Raw genomic sequence first — 23,307 nt, forward strand, 5'->3', positions numbered from 1 at the left:
GTTTTTATATTGCATTATGTATTGTATCTGTGTACAATAAATATATTTAAGAAACAAATTAAGAAATAAAAAAAAACTCACTGTTCAAAAACTGGCAATGTTGGCGTTTCAGTTTTTAATGCTGAATGATTTGTATAGGTTTTCATAAAAGCATAGCAGGTACCATTCCAAAGAACGGCAGAGTAGAATAAGAGCCTTTATGAAGTATATTAGTCATCCCCCAAAAAAAACACACACACGCACACACACACGCACACACACACACACACACACACACACACACACACCATGAAGCAACACAAAGACAGAGAATTTGTAGTTTGAGCATTTCACATCTTTATTTCTGTAGTTTATTTTAACAATGTGGTGGCACCCAGGTCTACAGTCTTTCCAAAAACGTGCACAAAAGGTTTATTTCCTGCAAATAATAAAAAATAAAATCTGACTTCAGCAAAGAGCAGGAAACTAGTGTTAACTAATTTAAATCGCCCTTTTCGTTGTCTTAGTTTCAGCTTAACGACCATCCATAATATCTTAGTTTCTCTCCGCACACTTAGACACACACGCCTGTCATTATTCAGGACTCTATCCCCTTTGGTAAATAAAAAAGAAACAATTTAAAACAAATATTCCAACTATTTTTGTGGTATTATCAGTCTTTAAAGAAAAACGAGGATTGTCCTCTACTTCCTAGCCCTCGAGCCGAACCCCAACAACCTCCCGACCCCAGCAATATAGTCGGCGTCCCAAATGGCACCCTATTGCGTTTATAGTGCACTATATAGGGACTAGTGTGCAATTTGGGACACACCCTGAACATATGACACGGGGTAAAAGGAAAGGTAGAAACTTAGGAATGACACGGAAACAAAAAGTTTCAGGTGAAATGTGTTCGCACGCCGGTTTTAAAGTATTTTCCATTAATGCAATATCCACGTCTTCTAGTACTGTTAGAGATGTTTGTCATACCCAAAATACCAGCAGTGACGATAGCACAAGCTCCATATTCCCCCTTTGGTGATGAACATTAAATCAAGGTGAGTTTTTGCAGATATTCAAATGGATAAAATGACTAGGGAATGGGGGAGGGGGTTTAAATATGCAGGGAAACAGTCAATCTATTTTTATTTTCGAGATTTATTTTTCGTTTTTTTCCCCTTTTCCCTTTTAAAGAAAACAAAAATTGAACTTTTACAGAATTAAACCTTCAGATTATTCTCCTCTAGTCGTGACAGTATAAAGAAAGACTAGGAGAGCTTTCCATCGCCAAATTTATTTATCTATGAATAAATCTTTAAAAACTTCAAACAGGGACTTAAAAACCTCATTGTTTTCTTCGTAAAAACAATGAATTCAGATCAAATTAAATAAAAAAATCTGGTGGGTGGTGATTTTTTAACAACAAAAAAAAAAGAAAAGAAAAAAGGTAAAAACTAAGTTGGATAGTTGCATTGACCACTTTAAAGGAGAGCCGAGTGATGGATCGATGGGTGGTAGAAGGTAAAAAGTGGGGAGGGGGGTTAGTGCAGATCAGATCTATGTAGTCTGTTCTATCAGTTGGCCGCCAGTCCTGTCGCTTCGGATGAGAGCCTGGAGAGAGACACATTGAGAGATCGAAAGGGGGAGACAATAAGCCAAGCTGTGTGTTCCAAATCAGATCACACACACACGATAAAAACCTTTTTACAATTTAAACCTTTTACAAACCTCACCGAAGCTTCTTACGATTCACAATGCAGAAACATCTACCCAATAGAAACAAACCCCGTCTGTAGATTAACATACCAAAACAGCTGAGAGGAATGCCATTTCCTTGACATCACATCCCAAGTCCTAAACAATGTATTCAACTTCTTTCCTGTCCTCTTAATTGTTGTCACTGACTTCTGACCAGTACTAAAATGGGTCGTAAAGCAGCAGAGAGCAGCAGTTGAGCTCTGCTAAACAGACTATAGCCATAGCAGTAGAGGTCTATGGCTCGATTCAAATCGTTGTTAACTACTTTAGTTACGATGACATCACTTTCCTGAAGTTGTACAGGTCCAATGACTCATAATGAGGAGGGGGATTTAATTAGATAACATACGATACCCGAGGATAAACTATTAAACGTGATCATGGCGCCCCAGTGAGACTAGTTTAACATCAAACATTTGACACCGAACGTGTTAAAACAAGGATATCAGCATTATAATAAAACAGTTCACAACAAATGTAACCAGCTCCCACAGATAATACCCAGGTATGTCAAAGTCCACATTCAGATATTTTCCTCAAATAAATGAAATAATACAGTTTGAGATCTTAATATGATTATATTATTATGGCATGAGAGGTGTTACCTGAGCTCACAGCAAGAAGAGAAAACCAATCAAAAGCTTTTAATTAGTCAAGAAATGTGTCAGTCTGAGAACAGTGTCCATGCTGATAGAAATATCAGGGACTCAAGAGTCCTTGGGGAAGGTGACAAACCAAGCAGTGGACCCACAACACATGGACGAGACCTCATGCCATATCTGGGCATTTAGCTTTTTTTTTTTGTGTGGCTTCTTTATTTTTTTACTTTAAAAAAGTTAAGAAGCATGATGCACAGCCAGGTACAACAGCAGAGCAGGACTCAGTACAGACAATACTAAGCTTGATTACGTCCCAAATGGCACCCTATTCCGCATAGGGCCCTGGTCAAAAGTAGCACACTATATAGGGAATAGAGTGTTATTTGGGACGTACTTCATGTCTGTACTTCTACTATGGCTGTAGTGTTAGTAGGGGGAAAGCCTTCGCCTCTTAGACTTGGAGCCCAGCTCTGAGGAGAGCTTTGGCTCAGGATTGGCTGAGTGGGCGGGTTTACTGGAGGAGACAACATGGAGGGCCAGGAGGGGGAGGGGCTTAAGACTGAGCAGACTGGAGACAGTAGGGGAGCTGGGGGGGAGGGAGGAGTCAGAGGGGGAGGGAGCGCCAGGAGGAACCAACAAGGACAGAGAGATGGAGGAAGGGGGCGCCAAACAGGAGGAAGAAGAGGAGGAGGAGGAAGCAGTAGAGGAGGTAGCAGCAGGAGAGGAGGTGGTAGTAGTGAAGAGAAGAGGAGGGCAGAGGAGGCTGGTGCTGTGGGTCTGTTCAGGGTTCGAGGAGGAGGGTTTAGAGGACTCTACGCTGTAGAAACAACAGAGACAAGAAGGAAAAAGAGGGACAGTCGGGACGGTTACAGGACAGGCTGGTGGGGAGGGAGGTTACAGGACAGGCTGGTGGGGAGGGAGGGAGGGAGGTTACAGGACAGGCTGGTGGGGAGGGAGGGAGGTTACAGGACAGGCTGGTGGGGAGGGAGGTTACAGGACAGGCTGGTGGGGAGGGAGGGAGGGAGGTTACAGGACAGGCTGGTGGGGAGGGAGGGAGGGAGGTTACAGGACAGGCTGGTGGGTATGGAGGGAGGAGGTAACAGACTGACAGTCAGCGGGGAGAGGAGGGGTAACAGACAGACTGACAGTCAGGAGGGAGAGGAGGGGTAACAGACAGACTGACAGTCAGGAGGGAGAGGAGGGGTAACAGACAGACTGACAGTCAGGAGGGAGAGGAGGGGTAACAGACAGACTGACAGTCAGGAGGGAGAGGAGGGGTAACAGACTGACAGTCAGGAGGGGTAACAGACAGACTGACAGTCAGGAGGGGTAACAGACAGACTGACAGTCAGGGGGGAGAGGTAACATAGACAGACTGACAGTCAGCGGGGAGAGGTAACATAGACAGACTGACAGTCAGCGGGGAGAGGAGGGGTAACAGACAGACTGACAGTCAGGAGGGAGAGGAGGGGTAACAGACAGACTGACAGTCAGGAGGGAGAGGAGGGGTAACAGACAGACTGACAGTCAGGAGGGAGAGGAGGGGTAACAGACTGACAGTCAGGAGGGGTAACAGACAGACTGACAGTCAGGAGGGGTAACAGACAGACTGACAGTCAGGAGGGAGAGGAGGGGTAACAGACAGACTGACAGTCAGGAGGGAGAGGAGGGGTAACAGACAGACTGACAGTCAGGAGGGAGAGGAGGGGTAACAGACAGACTGACAGTCAGGAGGGAGAGGAGGGGTAACAGACAGACTGACAGTCAGGAGGGAGAGGTAACAGACAGACTGACAGTCAGGGGGGAGAGGTAACAGACAGACTGACAGTCAGGAGGGAGAGGAGGGGTAACAGACAGACTGACAGTCAGGGGGGAGAGGAGGGGTAACAGACAGACTGACAGTCAGGAGGGAGAGGAGGGGTAACAGACAGACAGACAGACAGTCAGGAGGGAGAGGAGGGGTAACAGACAGACTGACAGTCAGGAGGGAGAGGAGGGGTAACAGACAGACTGACAGTCAGGGAGGGAGAGGAGAGGTAACAGACAGACTGACAGTCAGGGGGGAGAGGAGGGGTAACAGACAGACTGACAGTCAGGAGGGAGAGGAGGGATAACAGACAGACTGACAGTCAGGGGGGAGAGGAGGGGTAACAGACAGACTGACAGTCAGGAGGGAGAGGAGGTGTAACAGACAGACTGACAGGAGGGAGGGAGAGGAGGGGTAACAGACAGACTGACAGTCAGGAGGGAGAGGAGGGGTAACAGACAGACTGACAGGAGGGAGGGAGAGGAGGGGTAACAGACAGACTGACAGTCAGGAGGGAGAGGAGGGGTAACAGACAGACTGACAGTCAGGAGGGAGAGGAGGACTAACAGACAGACTGACAGTCAGGGGGGAGAGGTAACAGACAGACTGACAGTCAGGAGGGAGAGGAGGGGTAACAGACAGACTGACAGTCAGGAGGGAGAGGTAACAGACAGACTGACAGTCAGGAGGGAGAGGAGGGGTAACAGACAGACTGACAGTCAGGAGGGAGAGGAGGGGTAACAGACAGACTGACAGTCAGGGAGAGGAGGGGTAACAGACAGACTGACAGTCAGGGGGGAGAGGAGGGGTAACAGACAAACTGACAGTCAGGAGGGAGAGGTAACAGACAGACTGACAGTCAGGAGGGAGAGGTAACAGACAGACTGACAGTCAGGAGGGAGAGGAGGGGTAACAGACAGACTGACAGTCAGGAGGAGAGGAGGGGTAACAGACAGACTGACAGTCAGGGGGGAGAGGAGGGGTAACAGACAAACTGACAGTCAGGAGGGAGAGGTAACAGACAGACTGACAGTCAGGAGGGAGAGGAGGGGTAACAGACAGACTGACAGTCAGGAGGAGAGGAGGGGTAACAGACAGACTGACAGTCAGGAGGGAGAGGTAACAGACAGACTGACAGTCAGGGGGGAGAGGTAACATAGACAGACTGACAGTCAGGAGGGAGAGGAGGGGTAACAGACAGACTGACAGTCAGGAGGGAGAGGAGGGGTAACAGACAGACTGACAGTCAGGAGGGAGAGGAGGGGTAACAGACAGACTGACAGTCAGGAGGGAGAGGAGGACTAACAGACAGACTGACAGTCAGGGGGGGAGAGGTAACAGACAGACTGACAGTCAGGAGGGAGAGGAGGGGTAACAGACAGACTGACAGTCAGGAGGGAGAGGAGGGGTAACAGACAGACTGACAGTCAGGAGGGAGAGGTAACAGACAGACTGACAGTCAGGAGGGAGAGGAGGGGTAACAGACAGACTGACAGTCAGGAGGGAGAGGAGGGGTAACAGACAGACTGACAGTCAGGGAGGGAGAGGAGGGGTAACAGACAGACTGACAGTCAGGAGGGAGAGGAGGGGTAACAGACAAACTGACAGTCAGGGGGGAGAGGTAACAGACAGACTGACAGTCAGGAGGGAGAGGTAACAGACAGACTGACAGTCAGGAGGGAGAGGAGGGGTAACAGACAGACTGACAGTCAGGGGGGAGAGGAGGGGTAACAGACAAACTGACAGTCAGGGGGGAGAGGAGGGGTAACAGACAAACTGACAGTCAGGAGGGAGAGGTAACAGACAGACTGACAGTCAGGAGGGAGAGGTAACAGACAGACTGACAGTCAGGAGGGAGAGGAGGGGTAACAGACAGACTGACAGTCAGGAGGAGAGGAGGGGTAACAGACAGACTGACAGTCAGGGGGGAGAGGAGGGGTAACAGACAAACTGACAGTCAGGAGGGAGAGGTAACAGACAGACTGACAGTCAGGAGGGAGAGGAGGGGTAACAGACAGACTGACAGTCAGGAGGAGAGGAGGGGTAACAGACAGACTGACAGTCAGGAGGGAGAGGTAACAGACAGACTGACAGTCAGGGGGGAGAGGTAACATAGACAGACTGACAGTCAGGAGGGAGAGGAGGGGTAACAGACAGACTGACAGTCAGGAGGGAGAGAAGGGGTAACAGACAGACTGACAGTCAGGGAGGGAGAGGAGGGGTAACAGACAGACTGACAGTCAGGAGGGAGAGGAGGGGTAACAGACAGACTGACAGTCAGGAGGGAGAGGAGGGGTAACAGACAGACTGACAGTCAGCGGGGAGAGGAGGGGTAACAGACAGACTGACAGTCAGCGGGGAGAGGAGGGGTAACAGACAGACTGACAGTCAGGGAGGGAGAGGAGGGGTAACAGACAGACTGACAGTCAGGGAGGGAGAGGAGGGGTAACAGACAGACTGACAGTCAGGAGGAGAGGAGGGGTAACAGACAGACTGACAGTCAGGAGGGAGAGGAGGGGTAACAGACAGACTGACAGTCAGGAGGGAGAGGAGGGGTAACAGACAAACTGACAGTCAGGGGGGAGAGGAGGGGTAACAGACAGACTGACAGTCAGGAGGGAGAGGAGGACTAACAGACAGACTGACAGTCAGGAGGGAGAGGAGGGGTAACAGACAGACTGACAGTCAGGAGGGAGAGGAGAGGTAACAGACAGACTGACAGTCAGGAGGGAGAGGAGGGGTAACAGACAAACTGACAGTCAGGGGGGAGAGGAGGGGTAACAGACAGACTGACAGTCAGGAGGGAGAGGAGGACTAACAGACAGACTGATAGTCAGGAGGGAGAGGAGGGGTATCAGACAGACTGACAGTCAGGGGGGAGAGGAGGGGTAACAGACAGACTGACAGTCATGAGGGGGTGAGGGGGTAACAGACTGACAGTCAGGAGGGGGTGAGGGGGTAACAGACAGACTGACAGTCAGGAGGGGGTGAGAGTCTGATAGACAAGGCAATAGGAGAACTAGGCATAGTAGCCACCAGTGAGTACACGGGGAGATGACATCATTAGAAGTCTGACTCATGTTTCAAGAGACAATGTGCGTGTTTGAGATAGACAATGTTGCAGCCGGACTGCGCAGAATCGCTGATCTACAAATCACCTTGAATTCCAAATACCTACTCATTATGTGATCAAGATGAGTGATTATGTGCATTGTCTTGTTTAAACTGATCCCCACAAACACACTAAACTATTCAGCAGTGAGCCAGTACAATAACAGTACATGATATAGAGGTTGGTGGAGGAGGTTAGGCAGTCAGTCGAACACAAAACACTGAACACATTGTACTGTAGGCAGATGGACTGGGAGGCGCCCAAATGTCAACGGCCCAAGTACAGTGGTGTAGGGTGGTGGGTGGATTCTCTGTTCTACAGAAAATACCAAAAGGGGCATGGTAGAATACTAGGCTACTCCAGTTCTGGGGAGCGGCAGGCTTTTGTTCCAACCCAGCTCCGTGTTAGTTAGTGTTGGGCCAGATCAAAAGCCCGCTGCACCAACCAACTGTGGTGATCCAGGACCAGACACCAAAAATCAAAGAATGTCCCAGAACCCGAAGTCCACGGGTTGGAGGATTCCAGGAACCAGGAGGGAACATGCAGGAAGGTCCTCCAATTGGGGAAACCTCCATCCTAGGAATTTTGGGAACTTTTCTGGAATTTTGCAACGCCAAGTTGATCTATCCCCCTGACTCTAGAAGGACAACAGATGGTAGTTGGTTAAAAAGCTTGTTGTAACTGTGATGTTGTGTCTGACCTGGCGTTGATGAGGTACTCTGCCAGGCTGATGGAGGCGGCGGAACCAGTGATGGTGACCTGTCTGTCCGCGGAGCCCTCCACGGGGTTGGCTATCTTTATCTGGGCACCCGACATCTGCCGGATCTCATTGATCTTAGAACCCTGGCGACCGATGATGCAGCCAATCAACTAGGGGAGAGAGAACCAGGAAGTCAATTAAGCCAACCAACTAGAGTGGATTTGATTTGATAGTGTGAACTGTCCAATCACTTGATGGAAATGGGAAGGGTCAGAGTCATCACTGTGGAAATACTTACATCATTTGGAATGGTCATCTCATGGGAGCTAGTTTGGGCAGAGGCATCCATCCCTCCTAAATCAACAACACAAAAATACAAATATGTATAAATAAACAACCAGGACCAAGAGGAACATATTCATTATATTTAAACACCATTATTGAGGTGGCATGTTCATTACAACAAAATGTTTTTGTCAAGGATTCCTTTTTTTTTATCAGTGTGACACACTAGCGATGGCCTAACAGCCAAAACATTTGTCTTTCACACCTGTTGTCTCAATGAATGAATTAAAAATTTAAAAATTTTAAAAACAGCAAATAACTGAGTGAAACCTACGACTGATCTCATTTTGGTCCACACACCAGTTCTGAGCGCAGCGGTTTCAAGAACCTTTTATATTTTCTTTAAAAAGGATTGTATGGTTAAGTCCCTAGTACCTTGGAAGCCCTGGTTGTTGGGGGCCATGGGAAAGGGACTCTGCTGCATTGCTAGCTGGTGTAGCTTGGTGAGCTGTGGAGAGATGGAGGCAGAGGAAGACTGTGAGAGCAAGAGGGGGGGGGAGAGAGAAACGGAAAAGGAAAGAGACGGTAAAAGAAGCATGGTCAGTACAGTACCGAAACCATTTCATTCACCATTCAGACACGCATAATAGCAGTTGGAGTCGTGTCCTTTAGGAACCAAATGGAAACAGGGAGGGACTAAGAAATGCTCATTTTACGATTGGTAAAACCTTTTCTGTTGCAATGCACCGGCATGCGCTAATGAACAAGACCCAGTTGTCTTGACCAGTTAGCCCGTCTTCTCCTAAAACTATTGCTCTAAAATGGACCATTGTGGTGTGGCTTGTGGAATCATTCTTCGTTTTATTCATTTATACCCCCATGGTCTTTCCACTGTAGCTCAGGAGAACTCGGACTCAGTTTGGAATGTTTGCTTGCAGTCTTCTGGCAGATGGATAGGACACTACGTATGTAGTAGGAGATCTCTCGTGGCCCCTACCAAAACCAACCAGGGCCATGGTATAATCAACACAGTATCACTGAGACAGTAATACAAGGCTTATCCTAAACTAACACCTCAATCCTAAACCCATAGTGATATGCTGAGGATGTGAGTTGTTAATGCACCAGCAACCTGTTAATTCACTAGACAACTGTTAATATACAGCAAACTGTTAATACACTTGATGGTAGGGAGGACAGGTATTGTAGAGAAGGGTTGGTAGGGAGGATAGGTATTGTAGAGAAGGGTTGGTAGGGAAGACAGGTATTGTAGGGTAGAGAAGGGTTGGTAGGGAGGACAGGTATTGTAGAGAAGGGTTGGTAGGGAGGATATGTATTGTAGGGTAGAGAAGGGTTGGTAGGGAGGACAGGTATTGTAGGGTAGAGAAGGGTTGGTAGGGAGGACAGGTATTGTAGAGAAGGGTTGGTAGTGAGGACAGGTATTGTAGGGTAGAGAAGGGTTGGTAGGGAGGATAGGTATTGTAGGGTAGAGAAGGGTTGGTAGGGAGGATAGGTATTGTAGAGAAGGGTTGGTAGGGAGGACAGGTATTGTAGAGAAGGGTTGGTAGGGAGGACAGGTATTGTAGAGAAGGGTTGGTAGGGAGGACAGGTATTGTAGAGAAGGGTTGGTAGGGAGGATAGGTATTGTAGAGAAGGGTTGGTAGGGAGGACAGGTTTGTAGGGTAGAGAAGGGTTGGTAGGGAGGACAGGTATTGTAGAGAAGGGTTGGTAGGGAGCACAGGTATTGTCGGGTAGAGAAGGGTTGGTAGGGAGGATAGGTATTGCAGAGAAGGGTTGGTAGGGAGGATATGTATTGTAGGGTAGAGAAGGGTTGGTAGGGAGGACAGGTATTGTAGGGTAGAGAAGGGTTGGTAGGGAGGACAGGTATTGTAGAGAAGGGTTGGTAGTGAGGACAGGTATTGTAGGGTAGAGAAGGGTTGGTAGGGAGGACAGGTATTGTAGAGAAGGGTTGGTAGGGAGGACAGGTATTGTAGAGAAGGGTTGGTAGTGAGGACAGGTATTGTAGGGTAGAGAAGGGTTGGTAGGGAGGACAGGTATTGTAGAGAAGGGTTGGTAGGGAGGACAGGTATTGTAGAGAAGGGTTGGTAGGGAGGACAGGTATTGTAGGGTAGAGAAGGGTTGGTAGGGAGGACAGGTATTGTAGGGTAGAGAAGGGTTGGTAGGGAGGATAGGTATTGTAGAGAAGGGTTGGTAGGGAGGATAGGTATTGTAGAGAAGGGTTGGTAGGGAGGATAGGTATTGTAGAGAAGGGTTGGTAGGGAGGACAGGTATTGTAGGGTAGAGAAGGGTTGGTAGGGAGGACAGGTATTGTAGGGTAGAGAAGGGTTGGTAGGGAGGATAGGTATTGTAGGGTGGAGAAGGGTTGGTAGGGAGGACAGGTATTGTAGGGTTGGTAGGATAGGGAGCATATTGAAGCACAGTGAGCGTAGAGAGGGCATGGTAGGTCAGAGAGGATAGGAACACCGGAAGCAGCAATGGAAAGGTGACAACAGAACATCACTTACATCTGGCTGGGGTATGGCATGTTGTCCTTGAACGGCGTATGCCTGAAACAACAACAAAGTGTTCATAGGCATCCCATCAACATCTCGACTCACAGCCACAAGAGCCGCTTGTGCTTCTACACACACAGGCCGCGTCCCAAATGGCAGCCTATTCACTTCAGTGCACTACTTGTGACCACAACCCCTGGTCTAAAGTAGTGCACTATAAAGGGAATAAGGTGCCATTTGGGAAACACTCATACTACCACGACCACCTCTGAACTCTCTTTATACAGTGGGGGAAAAAAGTATTTAGTCAGCCACCAATTGTGCAAGTTCTCCCACTTAAAAAGATGAGAGAGGCCTGTAATTTCCATCATAGGTACACGTCAACTATGACAGACAAATTGAGGAAAAAAAATCCAGAAAATCACATTGTGGGATTTTTAATGAATTTATTTGCAAATTATGGTGGAAAATAAGTATTTGGTCACCTACAAACAAGCAAGATTTCTGGCTCTCACAGACCTGTAACTTCTTCTTTAAGAGGCTCCTCTGTCCTCCACTCGTTACCTGTATTAATGGCACCTGTTTGAACTTGTTATCAGTATAAAAGACACCTGTCCACAACCTCAAACAGTCACACTCCAAACTCCACTATGGCCAAGACCAAAGAGCTGTCAAAGGACACCAGAAACAAAATTGTAGACCTGCAGCAGGCTGGGAAGACTGAATCTGCAATAGGTAAAAAGCTTGGTTTGAAGAAATCAACTGTGGGAGCAATTATTAGGAAATGGAAGACATACAAGACCACTGATAATCTCCCTCGATCTGGGGCTCCACGCAAGATCTCACCCCGTGGGGTCAAAATGATCACAAGAACGGTGAGCAAAAATCCCAGAACCACACGGGGGGACCTAGTGAATGACCTGCAGAGAGCTGGGACGAAAGTAACAAAGCCTACCATCAGTAACACACTACGCCGCCAGGGACTCAAATTCTGCAGTGCCAGACGTGTCCCCCTGCTTAAGCCAGTACATGTCCAGGCCCGTCTGAAGTTTGCTAGAGTGCATTTGGATGATCCAGAAGAGGATTGGGAGAATGTCATATGGTCAGATGAAACCAAAATATAACTTTTTGGTAAAAACTCAACTCATCGTGTTTGGAGGACAAAGAATGCTGAGTTGCATCCAAAGAACACCATACCTACTGTGAAGCATGGGGGTGGAAACATCATGCTTTGGGGCTGTTTTTCTGCAAAGGGACCAGGACGACTGATCCGTGTAAAGGAAAGGATGAATGGGGCCATGTATCGTGAGATTTTGAGTGAAAACCTCCTTCCATCAGCAAGGGCATTGAAGATGAAATGTGGCTGGGTCTTTCAGCATGACAATGATCCCAAACACACCGCCCGGGCAACGAAGGAGTGGCTTCGTAAGAAGCATTTCAAGGTCCTGGAGTGGCCTAGCCAGTCTCCAGATCTCAACCCCATAGAAAATCTTTGGAGGGAGTTGAAAGTCCGTGTTGCCCAGCGACATCCCCAAAACATCACTGCTCTAGAGGAGATCTGCATGGAGGAATGGGCCAAAATACCAGCAACAGTGTGTGAAAACTTTGTGAAGACTTACAGAAAACGTTTGACCTGTGTCATTGCCAACAAAGGGTATATAACAAAGTATTGAGAAACTTTTGTTATTGACCAAATACTTATTTTCCACCATAATTTGCAAATAAATTCATTAAAAATCCTACAATGTGATTTTCTGGAAAAAAAATTCTCAATTTGTCTGTCATAGTTGACGTGTACCTATGATGAAAATTACAGGCCTCTCTCATCTTTTTAAGTGGGAGAACTTGCACAATTGGTGGCTGACTAAATACTTTTTTTCCCCACTGTAACTACATTTGAAAGTTGTATTCTTGTACAAAGTATCCACATTATCTGGAAAGATACATTTTCAAGAGATATTAAAGCAATCGAAAACACAGAAAACAGGGTGGAGGGAGGGTGGGTGGGTGGGTGGAGGGAGGGTGGGTGGAGGGTGGGTGGAGGTCTACTCTTTAGATCCCATCAGTAACATAACAACAAAGTCTGGGGAAAATGATTAAACTTGGTGGGGAAAAGGCATAAAATCAATAAGACAATTTTGTTGAACTTGTAATTTCCCAGTAAAAATATAAAAAGGACAGATGATAGATCAACTACACGTCATTTTATTCTCCCAGCAACCCCCCAATCGCCTTTCAAGCCCCGGTAGGTTGATCAAATGATCTCCTGAATAAAAATTTTTTGCAAACATACCTGTCCTCCTGCGAAGATGACAGGGGATCCTGAAGGTTTGGGTCGGTATGGGATGGTGACCCCCTTAGGGGGAGACTGTAGGACACACAAGAGGGGAGGAGAGAAGGAGAATGGGTTTAATTCAACAAACCCTTTTGTAGAATTGAACAAGAGATACTATTACCAAAGAGAATGCAAGGGTCATTTCTCAATTAAGAAAATGTATATTTATGATGAATTAAATAGATGAATGATCTGAGGATAGTACTTACACTTACCTCGAGCATAACCACGCAGATCTGCTTGACACACTCGATAATGGACTGGGGGGTCCCTGCGATGGTGATGGCCCGTTCTGTTGAGTTAGGAAGCATGTCTCCTGCCACCTGAACCTGAGCGCCTGTCGACTGGAGAGGACAGAGAGAGAGAGACAGATGCAGGTTGACTGGTCGACTTCAGTTGCTACAATGTGCAAATAGCCTTGTAAGTTCAACAAAATTGTCTTATTGATTTTTTTGCCTTTTCACCACCAAGTTTTTAAAATCCTTTTCCCCCAGACTTTGTTGTTATGTTACTGATCGCTTCTAAAGAGTAGACCTCCACCCACCCACCCCTCCACCCACCGGTGTTACTGTTACTGGGAGAATGAATCGAATCCCTAAATACCAAAGCCTCTGCCAGGCAGTGTATGGTTCTCATAACAATAAAAACATTTAGCTATTATATCTGTTTTCGATTGCTTTAATATATCTTTAAAAATGTATTATACAAATACATTTTATGTATGGTGTTGATAATTTCATTACAATGTACTATGATTTTTTTTAAATTGAGATGTCTGAGATTCTATATTGATTGAGTTTCAAGTGACGATCAGGGGGTCATTAGTTGGATTCCATTCTACATAATCATTCATGGTCTTCCACCAACCTCTCTGATTTCTTTGATCTTACAGCCTCCCTTGCCGATCAGGGAACCACACTGGCTGGCTGGCACCACGATGCGTAGGGTGACCGGGGGCTTGCTGGTGGCCGTGCTGTTCGTCATGGAGCTGCTGATATCCTGGGAGACACAAGGGGAGATTCATAAAGTTATTACTTACTCTCCAGCTCCACTTTTAAACCACAATAGTAGATGGATGTGTAGGTGTTCAGTCACTCTGAGGACAACTAAAACTTGAAAGAAAAAAAAAACGGAGGTATTGTTAAATAAATAAAAAATTCAATTTTTTCTTTAAGAGCAGCTGAACACGTCTCCAGTCTGTTCATCTATCCTGCGCCTTGGCTGGACTGAGATGTAGCAACATCATATTTCATACAGATGCCATAATGACAAAATGAACAATCTGTCCAATCCAGGACAGTGTTACCACAAGTTACCTCTTCCAGCTTTTCGATGATCATGGAGAATGCTTTGAAGATGGCGGTGGTGGGGCCTGCCAGAGTGATGATCCTCTCAGGACAGTTCCCCTCTGAGATGTTGATGCGAGCCCCGCTCTGGACACCACAGGGGAGGAGACGGGAAATTAGGCGATCAGGAAAAATTTACTTTCCAGCGGCAGCAACTGCACAAACAAAAATGTGTGCGTGTGTGTGTGTGCTTCTCACCTCTTCTCTCATCTTCTTCACAGATTCACCTTTCTTGCCAATGATGCTTCCAACTTCCTAAAAGAGAAACACAGATGAATGAATAATCATTCCAACCGATAATGTGAAAAAGGCATGTGGACCATTAATAGAGGTGGTTTGGTGAACCATGCTTAATGAGTGACCTGGTCTGAGACCTGAAGACTTGTGCTTGCTCCCCGAGCTAATCTCTAAGAGGCTTTAGCTCAGCGGGCCAAAACAATTTTGTTGCACCCTACTGTCACCTGCTGTGGGAGGTCACACACACATTGCCGTGCATCAGCAATCTAATGGTCATGGTGACATTGCCTAGCCTTTAGCTCAGCGGGCTAACACTCAGTCGCGCCTTCTGTGGGAGGTCACTCACCTTGCCGTGCATCAGCAATCTAATGGTGAGGGTGACATTGAGTCCTCCTTCAATCACACCGGAGTCCATAACTAGCACTGGATGGGAGTAGCTACTGCTGAAGGGGTCAAAACTGGGGTCTTTGGTCACAAAGGTGGGATCTGGAGGTCAGACGAGAACAGTAAGACATTTTAGAATAGTGCAAAGGAAGAAGAGTTAAGAGAGTATAGGGCAGGAGAACAATTGAGTACAGAATGTGAGATCAGTGAACTGAATACAATCGCTGGGTTTTGGTTTTTACCCATCAGCCTATGACGTGGCACGCTAACACCAATTAGCAAGCGAGCTATTGATCTCAAGAAATTTGATAGCATATTACTGTTTACACCGGGGTTTGTTAAACTATGGGTCGGAACACCAAGTGGGCCCTGGGCATGTAAGAGGTGGGTCACGAGTTATGAGAATACATCTATAAATCACACAGAATTTCTTTTTAAATTGGGTCATGGGAGGAGGTTACATTTTTTAAATTGGGTCTGGAAACTGAAACAATAGAAGAACCCATGGTTTACAAGTAAGCTGCTGAAACCATCCACATAATGTCAGGTTTCTTTCAGCGGTAGCTACTTTTAGTTCAATGGAGGAGATTTATGTGGACACTTATACAAGCATAACACCTGATCTAAACTGATTTGCCATTATTATAAGAGGGAAACGAATACATTTGCAAAACAAGAACGTAGCTAAGTATCTCAACTCCACCGTAGCATCGTGTGGAGTTGAGATATGATTGGCTAACAAGAATGGGGCCTTCTAGTGTGAGGTTGTTGCATGCATGATTATAATTAGTACTGTATCATGATTCATGCAAAGTAACCTGCCTTTAGACTAAAAGTAACAATCTAACTTCGTTGGAGTGGTCATCATAGCAATGATTCATGTTCACGTGCATCTTGAAGCTTGCTAGTAACTTAGCACACTTAGCTGGCTACCTACACAGAGATACATTTCGCTAGCTAGCATGTTAGGCTAACTAACGAGCTAGTTAAATGGTCCCAAGAGTGAATCCCGAGCGAAACAAACTTGCTATTCAAGTTCGTGAATGAATGGACAATGTAAATGTAAATGTGTCCGATTACTTGGCTGCAATGAATTTAACTTCACTCATAACTAGCTGCATGCCGTTGAGCCAGTAACCGGCCGGCGCCCTCCAGTCTAGCATTTAGCTAGCTAGCTATCTTTATGACCTAGCGTAGCATACTAACTGGGTGGCTAGCATCCGTATGGGGAGCATGTGGAGCTTTATCGTATGAATGACTGTCCATTTGTCATTCACGCTAGCAATTTTTCAAGAATATACATCGGTTTCATATCCGCTACAAAACACCCGAACATTGATCATTTACAAATTGACACGCTTAAATAGCAGCCAATTGACTGATAAATAAGATCGTGCTGGCTTTATTATGAGCTGCGTGCATAGTAGTGCGGCCTGGCAAATTCACGTGAAGCCTGACTGTGTGTGCTGCTAGCTAGCAAGATGCGGTGTGCGTTTCTTTTACATTTTATTGCACGCAAATATATATAGATTAAATATTCTTACCTGATCCGTGTTTTGAGATGTGTTGTCGGGGGGAGGGTGGGGTAGAAGGGGAGAGGTTCGGGAGGGTAGAAACCCGGGGGAAGAGTTTTAAAAGGATTCGGGGAAGAGTGATAGCGTGAGATCAGGCGCTCCACTGCTTTACACAAAGACAACAGAACTAGACCTTCTGAACTTCCCCCTTTCACCGAACCCTCCCACAGCGGGGCAAACCCGCCTATCTGGCTACAATCAAACAAACTGCGCACAAAGTTACAGTAGGCGATAGTAAATGTGATGTTACAAAGCTCTGCATGTTGCAATTAGCTGTTACAATGTAACAAACTACTCGAGAATCTACATTGGAATTGTTACAGTATCACATCAAGGTAAAAAAAATATGTTCACGTGAATACAAATGTAGCCAATATTTTTCTCTGTCAGAGCTGAAATATAAAGTCAAACCCGATAAATATTGTGTTGATGTAAATACAGTACTACACATTTCAATGATTCCAGTATTAAAATCAATATTTATTTAGATTTTTTACTGGGGAAATTCCACACATCTCACTTGCTCAGCTATATCCTATATATTATTTCTATTTGGAAATATATCAACCATTTGAAATATAATTTCTCATCAGTGTAAAGGTACAATATTATACATGATAGTGCATAGTCATGAGGATATGCATACATTCATTGGCCTCTATCCCTAAATGTTAAGACTATGAAGTCATAATTGTGTTAATTATACATACTTTTGTTACAGTGTTATACAAATTCATATTCAAAATGTTTTTTTTTTTCTTCCATTCTTAATAATAGTCCCCCATCCCAACCACAACACATTCCTTAACCTCATTGCAACTTTAAATGGAAAATGTCCTCTTCTTCTATTTTAATTCAAGATGTCTTTCTGACACTGTGTTGGATGTTGTTGGTGACATCACTGGGTGACATTTACTCCTCATCGCTGCTGCTGCTGCTGCTACTGCTTGAAGAGTGCTGGGGAGGAAAAAACATTTTAACATTGACATTTTGGTTATTTAGCAGACTCTCTTATCCAGAGTGACTTACAGTCAGTGCATTCAACTAGGTAAGACAACCACATATCACAGTTGCAAGTTTCTCAATAAAGAAGCTGTCGGTGAAATCCGTGCTAGTAAGAGCTAGTACATAAGTCGTTATCTCAACGACTTAATAAAGAAAGGCAGCACCACTCACACGACAAAACAAGAAGAAAATAGGTTGACAGATAACCTCGGAAACCCAGAAATAAAATATTGCATCAGATGCTCAATTAAGTTCTGGGGGGGTAGATGTGTTTGAAAAGATACTAGCAGAAGCAGGGCGAGAGCTCTACCCCTCTCTCTCTTTGCAAGTTACGGGCAAGCCTATGGGTCAAATGTCCCTTCCCCCTTCCGAAATTCAGCACCTGCGCCATCGTGATTTCTCCAAATGATCAGAGACTAAAAATCAACTGGGAACAAAGCAACTGGGAACTGGGAAATCTCAGACTTCCGAGCAATCAAGACAATTTGGACCTCGGGGGGGAAAAAATTAGCTCAGACTGGGGAAAATAATGTTAAACGGTCATCCAACCAGGAAACTCTGGCATCTTTCTAGCGCTCTAACTTTTCGACCTGAAGATCACTAACTTTTCGACCTGAAGATCACTAACTTTTCGACCTGAAGATCACCCAGCCCATCTGTTGACAGATGATACAATTCCAGTTATGTTACGTGCGTCAGTCTGCAAGAGATTAGTTGTCAGATGAGAAAAGGACTAAATGCTAACAGCAAACAACAAACACAAACAGAGCCTGATTCACACAAAGACAGCATCTCACTCTCACACAACAAAATAAAAATAAAATATAGTTTGGCAGCAGGATGAGAAACACAGAAATAAACCAAAAACAAAGAGTTGGGTACACACACATTATTAGTTCTCAGGGCAAGAACCTCGATTTCCAGTCTTCCTAGTCATGTGATGAACAAAACATGTGAGTATGTTAACACGAGGCAAACAGGACAGTAAAATACCTCAGAGGGGACCAGACTCTACTCAGAGTACACACAATAGCTGGATCCCAAATCAATTACATTTATTTATAAAGCCCTTTTTTACATCAGCAGATGTCACAAAGTGCTATACAGAAACCCAGCCTAAAACCCCCAAACAGCAAGCAATGCAGATGTAGAAGCACAGTGACACACACAAATGGCACCCTATTCCCTAATGCACTCCTTTTGACCATAGCCCTAAGGACACTATAGGGAATTTGGTGCTATTTGGGACACACAGAGTGAGTCATGGAACCATCAGTGGGAGGAACCGTCACCTGTCAACCGCACTCAAAATCCACAGACCCTCCCTGTTATTGACTGACACACAAACAAACAAACACACTAAACACACACAAACAGAGACACCCACCTTCCTGTGGCCTCCATGATGCTTCAGGTGTTTATCGGCTTTGTGGGCCTTCTTCGCCTTCTTCGCCTTCTTCATCATCTTCTTTTGCGCCTTGTGTCCACCGACCCCCATCCCGACTCCCGCCACACCCCCAGCCATGCCTGGATGCATGCCCCCGGGGTAAACTCCACCTGGGTGGACCCCACCAGGGTAGGGGCCTGGGTGGACTCCTGGGTAACCAGGTACACCTGGTCCAGCTGGATAAGGGTGTTGTCCTCCTGGGTGTTGTCCATAGGGCATGGATCCCGGAGGCATGGCTGGATTCATACCAGGAGCCATACCAGGAGCCATACCGGATCCCGGAGGCATGGCTGGATTCATACCAGGAGCCATACCGGGAGCCATACCGGGGGGATAGGCAGGGTTTGTGCCAGGCGCGTACATGGGGTTCTGGCCTTGGGGGTGTGCTGGGTTTGGACCAGCAGGGAATGCGGGGTTGTAGGCAGGGGGGAAGGCCGGGTTCTGTCCAGGGGGACCTGAACAGGATTTCACAAACATTGTAATATATCTGACTGATATAACTTTGGCGATAACATGAACATAGCTATGGCATAATACAGTATTAGTACAGTCTACTTACCTTGGCTAGGCCACATCTTATGTCCTGAATATGAGTATGAAAAAGTGGTGATCTCAGATGATCTCCTGGAAGAAACAAAAGCAAAGTACTTTAAACAAAAACGAAAAGAAGACAAGTACAATGATATGTAACTTATTCATAGTCCAGTTATTATCTAGCCTATTCTATTGACAGCAACATCGAGTGGATGTATCACCACCACCTTCCCACGATACACATAACATGACCAGGTTAGTCCACTATAGGGCTTGGTCAATTATAACAAAATATCGGCAATAACTATACAATAATATGATTCTATAAGAAATACTGTCGATTAGCCTATGTAGATAACACATGTAATGCTTATCAACGATCTACAGTTTGACTTTCATACCTGCGGTAGCTTCTTGATGTCGATCTTAGAAAGTTTCTCACGAATTCGTTGCAGTTTCTCTTCCGGATAGGCGTGGGACTAGTAGGGAAATACAATCCTCAGAATTGGTCAGCAAGCCCCGCCCGTCTATAAAATGATGGGTGTGTTCTCTCACCAGCATTATCTTATATTATTTATTGCGCTGATGCGATTGTATTGTTGGTAATGGAAAGATAAACAAACCTAGGAAAAGATGCATCATCATTCAACTCAACAATACTGCATTTTAGGCTATTGCGCAATTGGACGATACAGTCAAGAAAGTGGATTTCAATAGGGGTACTTTAGGTGCGCAGTGTGCGTACACAACTCTATGGGTAGGCCTATTGGACATAATGCGTAAAAGTGTTGTAAAATATGCGCTTATCACCAGACAAGCCCATAACAAGAATGATAATGAACATACGTGCTACAGTAATATGCGAGAATGTTTTTTGTTTTTTTTAAACGAGACATAGACAAAGATTCAGATTCTGCGGTCTTGGAGAAATGTAGATGACGCCCTAGCACCAAATCGAATTGGGTTCCTCAATGTCTAGGCTATTGCAGTGATTTGGTCCCTTTATTGTAGATGTTTTTAAGCCTCCCACCTCACCGAGGTAAAATTAGTTTTATATTGGATACTCGGTTTTCTCTTGTCAATAGCTATTCAACCAATCATGACTATGATATGATATATTCTGAATCAGGGGTGGATGGAGAAAAATCCACCGTTTTTTTATATATATATTTTTTATAATAAGATTTCAGATTTCAATCTTCAATAGCTACTAGACAAAGCGTGCCATAACTATGAAGATGATACACTACATGGCCAAACGCATGTGGACAACCCTTCAAATTAGTGGATTCGGCTATTTCAGCCACACCCATTGCTGACAGGTGTATAAAATCGGGCAGACATGCAATCTCCATACACAAACATTGGAAGTAATATGGCCCGTACTGAAGAGCTCAGTGACTTTCAACGTGACACCGTCATAGGATGGCAGATTTCCAACAAGTCAGTTTGTCAAATTTCTGCCCTGCTAGAGCTGCCCCGGTCAACTGTAAGTGCTGTTATTGTGAAGTGGAAACACCTAGGAGCAACAACGACTCAGCCGCGAAGTGGTAGGCCACACAAACTCACAGAACGAGACCGCCGAGTGCTGAAGTGCATAGCGTGTAAAAATCGTCTGTCCTCGGTTGCAACACTCACTACCGAGTTCCAAACTACCTTTGGAAGCAACGTCAGCACAATAACTGCTAGTTGGGAGCTTTATGAAATGGGTTTCCATGGCCGAGCAGCCGAACACAAACCTAAGATCCCCATGCACAATGCCAAACGTCGGCTGGAGTGATGTAAAGCTCGCTGCCATTGGACTCTGGAGCAGTGGAAACTCATTCTCTGGAGTGATGAATCACGCTTCACCATCTGGCAGTCCGACGGACGAATCTGGGTTTGACGGATGCCAGGAGAACGCTACCTGCCCAAATCCATAGTGCCAACTGTAAAGTTTGGTGGAGAAGGAATAATGGCCTGGAGCTGTTTTTCATGGTTCAGGCTTCTTAGTTCCAGTGAAGGGAAATCTTAACGCTACAGCATACAATGACATTCTAGACGATTCTGTGCTTCCAACTTTGTGGCAACAGTTTGGGGAAGGCCTTTTTCTGTTTCAGCATGACAATGCCCCCATGCACAAATCGAGGTCCATAAAGAAATGTTTTTTTGAGATCGGTGTGGAAGAACTTGACTTGCCTGCACATAGCCCTGACCTCAACCCCATCGAACACCTTTGGGATGAATTGGAACGCCAACTGCGAGCCAGGCCTAATCACCCAACATCAGTGCCCGACCTCACTAATGCTCTTGTGGCTGAATGGAAGCAAATCCCAGCAGCAATGTTCCAACATCTAGTGGAAAGCCTTCACAGAAGAGTGGAGGCTTTTATAGCAGCAAAGGTGGGACACACTCCATATTAATGCCCATGATTTTGAAATGAGATGTTCGACATACAGGTGTCCACATACTTTTGGCCATGTACATTCCAAATCAGTGGAGGATGGACAAACATTATTATTTTTTTTTTTTGCTTTCAATCTTCAATAGCTATTGAACGAAGCATGCCATGACTATGAAAATGCTATATTCTGAATCGGGGGAGGATGGAAGAAAATCCTCAGGTTATTTTGCTGTTGAAATTATGATTAGATAATCTTTTAAGCCTGCATTTTTGTCCATCCTCTCCCGATTCAGAATATATCATTTTCATAGTCATGGCATGCTTGGTTCAATAGCTATTGATGAAAGAATACCGTATGTCCACCGAATATCCAAAATAAAACACTTTTTACCTGGGTTCTCAACCATGCTTCAAAACTATTACTGCTGCAGCTCACTCTTTTGATCCTCTAAAATTGACATTATAAATCATTACACCACCCAAAAACAACAGACACAGGCTATTAGACCTACATCATAGACTGAGCTATAATCACAACCGTTCCCATACTCTAATGAGCCTAATATTAGAAGTGGTGTGGCAGGTATCCTAGCGGTTAATAACATTGGACCAGCAACCGAAAGGTTGCTGCTTCGAATCCCTGAGCCGACTAGGTGAAAAATCTGTGACAATTACATTTACATTTTAGTCATTTAGCAGACGCTCTTATCCAGAGCGACTTACAGTTAGTGAGTGCATACATTATTTTTATTTTTCATACCCCCCCGTGGGAATCGAACCCACAACCCTGGCGTTGCAAACGCCATGCTCTACCAACTGAGCTACATTCCTATTACTGGATGTTCATGTGGGAAGACTGTGATGGAAGTTTTCAAAATATTCAATGTCAATGTCAAGTAAGGCACAGTGGTTGAGATCACACTGCCCTCATCCACCTAGATAAGAGGAATACCTATGTGAGAATGGTGTTCATTGACTACAGCTCAGCGTTCAACACCATAGTCCCCTGGTACTGAACGTCAACACGGGGGCCCCACAGGGGTGTGTGCTTAGTCTGTCCCTGTACATAGCTACTGACCCTGGAACTGTCCCTGTATATAGCTACTGACCCTGGAACTGTCCCTGTATATAGCTACTGACCCTGGAACTGTCCCTGTATATAGCTACTGACCCTGGAACTGTCCCTGTATATAGCTACTGACCCTGGAACTGTCCCTGTATATAGCTACTGACCCTGGAACTGTCCCTGTATATAGCTACTGACCCTGGAACTGTCCCTGTATATAGCTACTGACCCTGGAACTGTCCC

The 23,307-nt window shown here is 45.6% G+C and overlaps 2 protein-coding genes and 1 long non-coding RNA gene across 6 annotated transcripts; 1 reads left to right on the forward strand and 2 right to left on the reverse strand.

The window, feature by feature from the left end:
* Positions 1-312: 312 nt before the first annotated feature.
* Positions 313-16,764, reverse strand: LOC311138199 (poly(rC)-binding protein 2). 4 transcript variants are annotated; one of them, XM_084172875.1, is made up of 12 exons: positions 16,600-16,764; positions 15,018-15,157; positions 14,633-14,689; positions 14,405-14,521; positions 13,956-14,087; positions 13,304-13,432; positions 13,047-13,121; positions 10,766-10,807; positions 8,676-8,748; positions 8,254-8,309; positions 7,956-8,125; positions 313-1,590 (listed from the first exon to the last, which is right to left on the reverse strand). In XM_084172875.1, exons 2-12 carry the CDS (start codon positions 15,084-15,086, stop codon positions 1,554-1,556), a joined length of 957 nt encoding a protein of 318 aa, XP_084029001.1. In that variant the 5' UTR covers positions 15,087-15,157; positions 16,600-16,764; the 3' UTR covers positions 313-1,553. The 4 variants fall into 4 exon arrangements, with proteins under 4 accessions (XP_084029001.1, XP_084028999.1, XP_084029000.1 ...); XM_084172873.1 differs by having other exon boundaries at positions 8,676-8,775; XM_084172874.1 differs by having other exon boundaries at positions 13,298-13,432.
* Positions 4,624-6,213, forward strand: LOC311138201. Its single transcript, XR_014614031.1, has 5 exons — positions 4,624-4,774; positions 4,807-4,880; positions 5,295-5,732; positions 5,797-5,833; positions 5,972-6,213. It is a non-coding gene; the product is annotated as an uncharacterized lncRNA (long non-coding RNA).
* A 319-nt stretch (positions 16,765-17,083) lies between the features above and the next one.
* On the reverse strand, positions 17,084-20,288 carry LOC311138927 (uncharacterized protein). Its single transcript, XM_084173741.1, has 4 exons — positions 20,017-20,288; positions 19,641-19,705; positions 19,022-19,536; positions 17,084-17,586 (listed from the first exon to the last, which is right to left on the reverse strand). Exons 2-4 carry the CDS (start codon positions 19,654-19,656, stop codon positions 17,542-17,544), a joined length of 576 nt encoding a protein of 191 aa, XP_084029867.1. The 5' UTR covers positions 19,657-19,705; positions 20,017-20,288; the 3' UTR covers positions 17,084-17,541.
* Positions 20,289-23,307: the final 3,019 nt, after the last annotated feature.

This window comes from Coregonus lavaretus (assembly GCF_964263955.1).
Source record: "Coregonus lavaretus genome assembly, chromosome: 12".
Lineage (NCBI taxonomy): Eukaryota > Metazoa > Chordata > Actinopteri > Salmoniformes > Salmonidae > Coregonus > Coregonus lavaretus.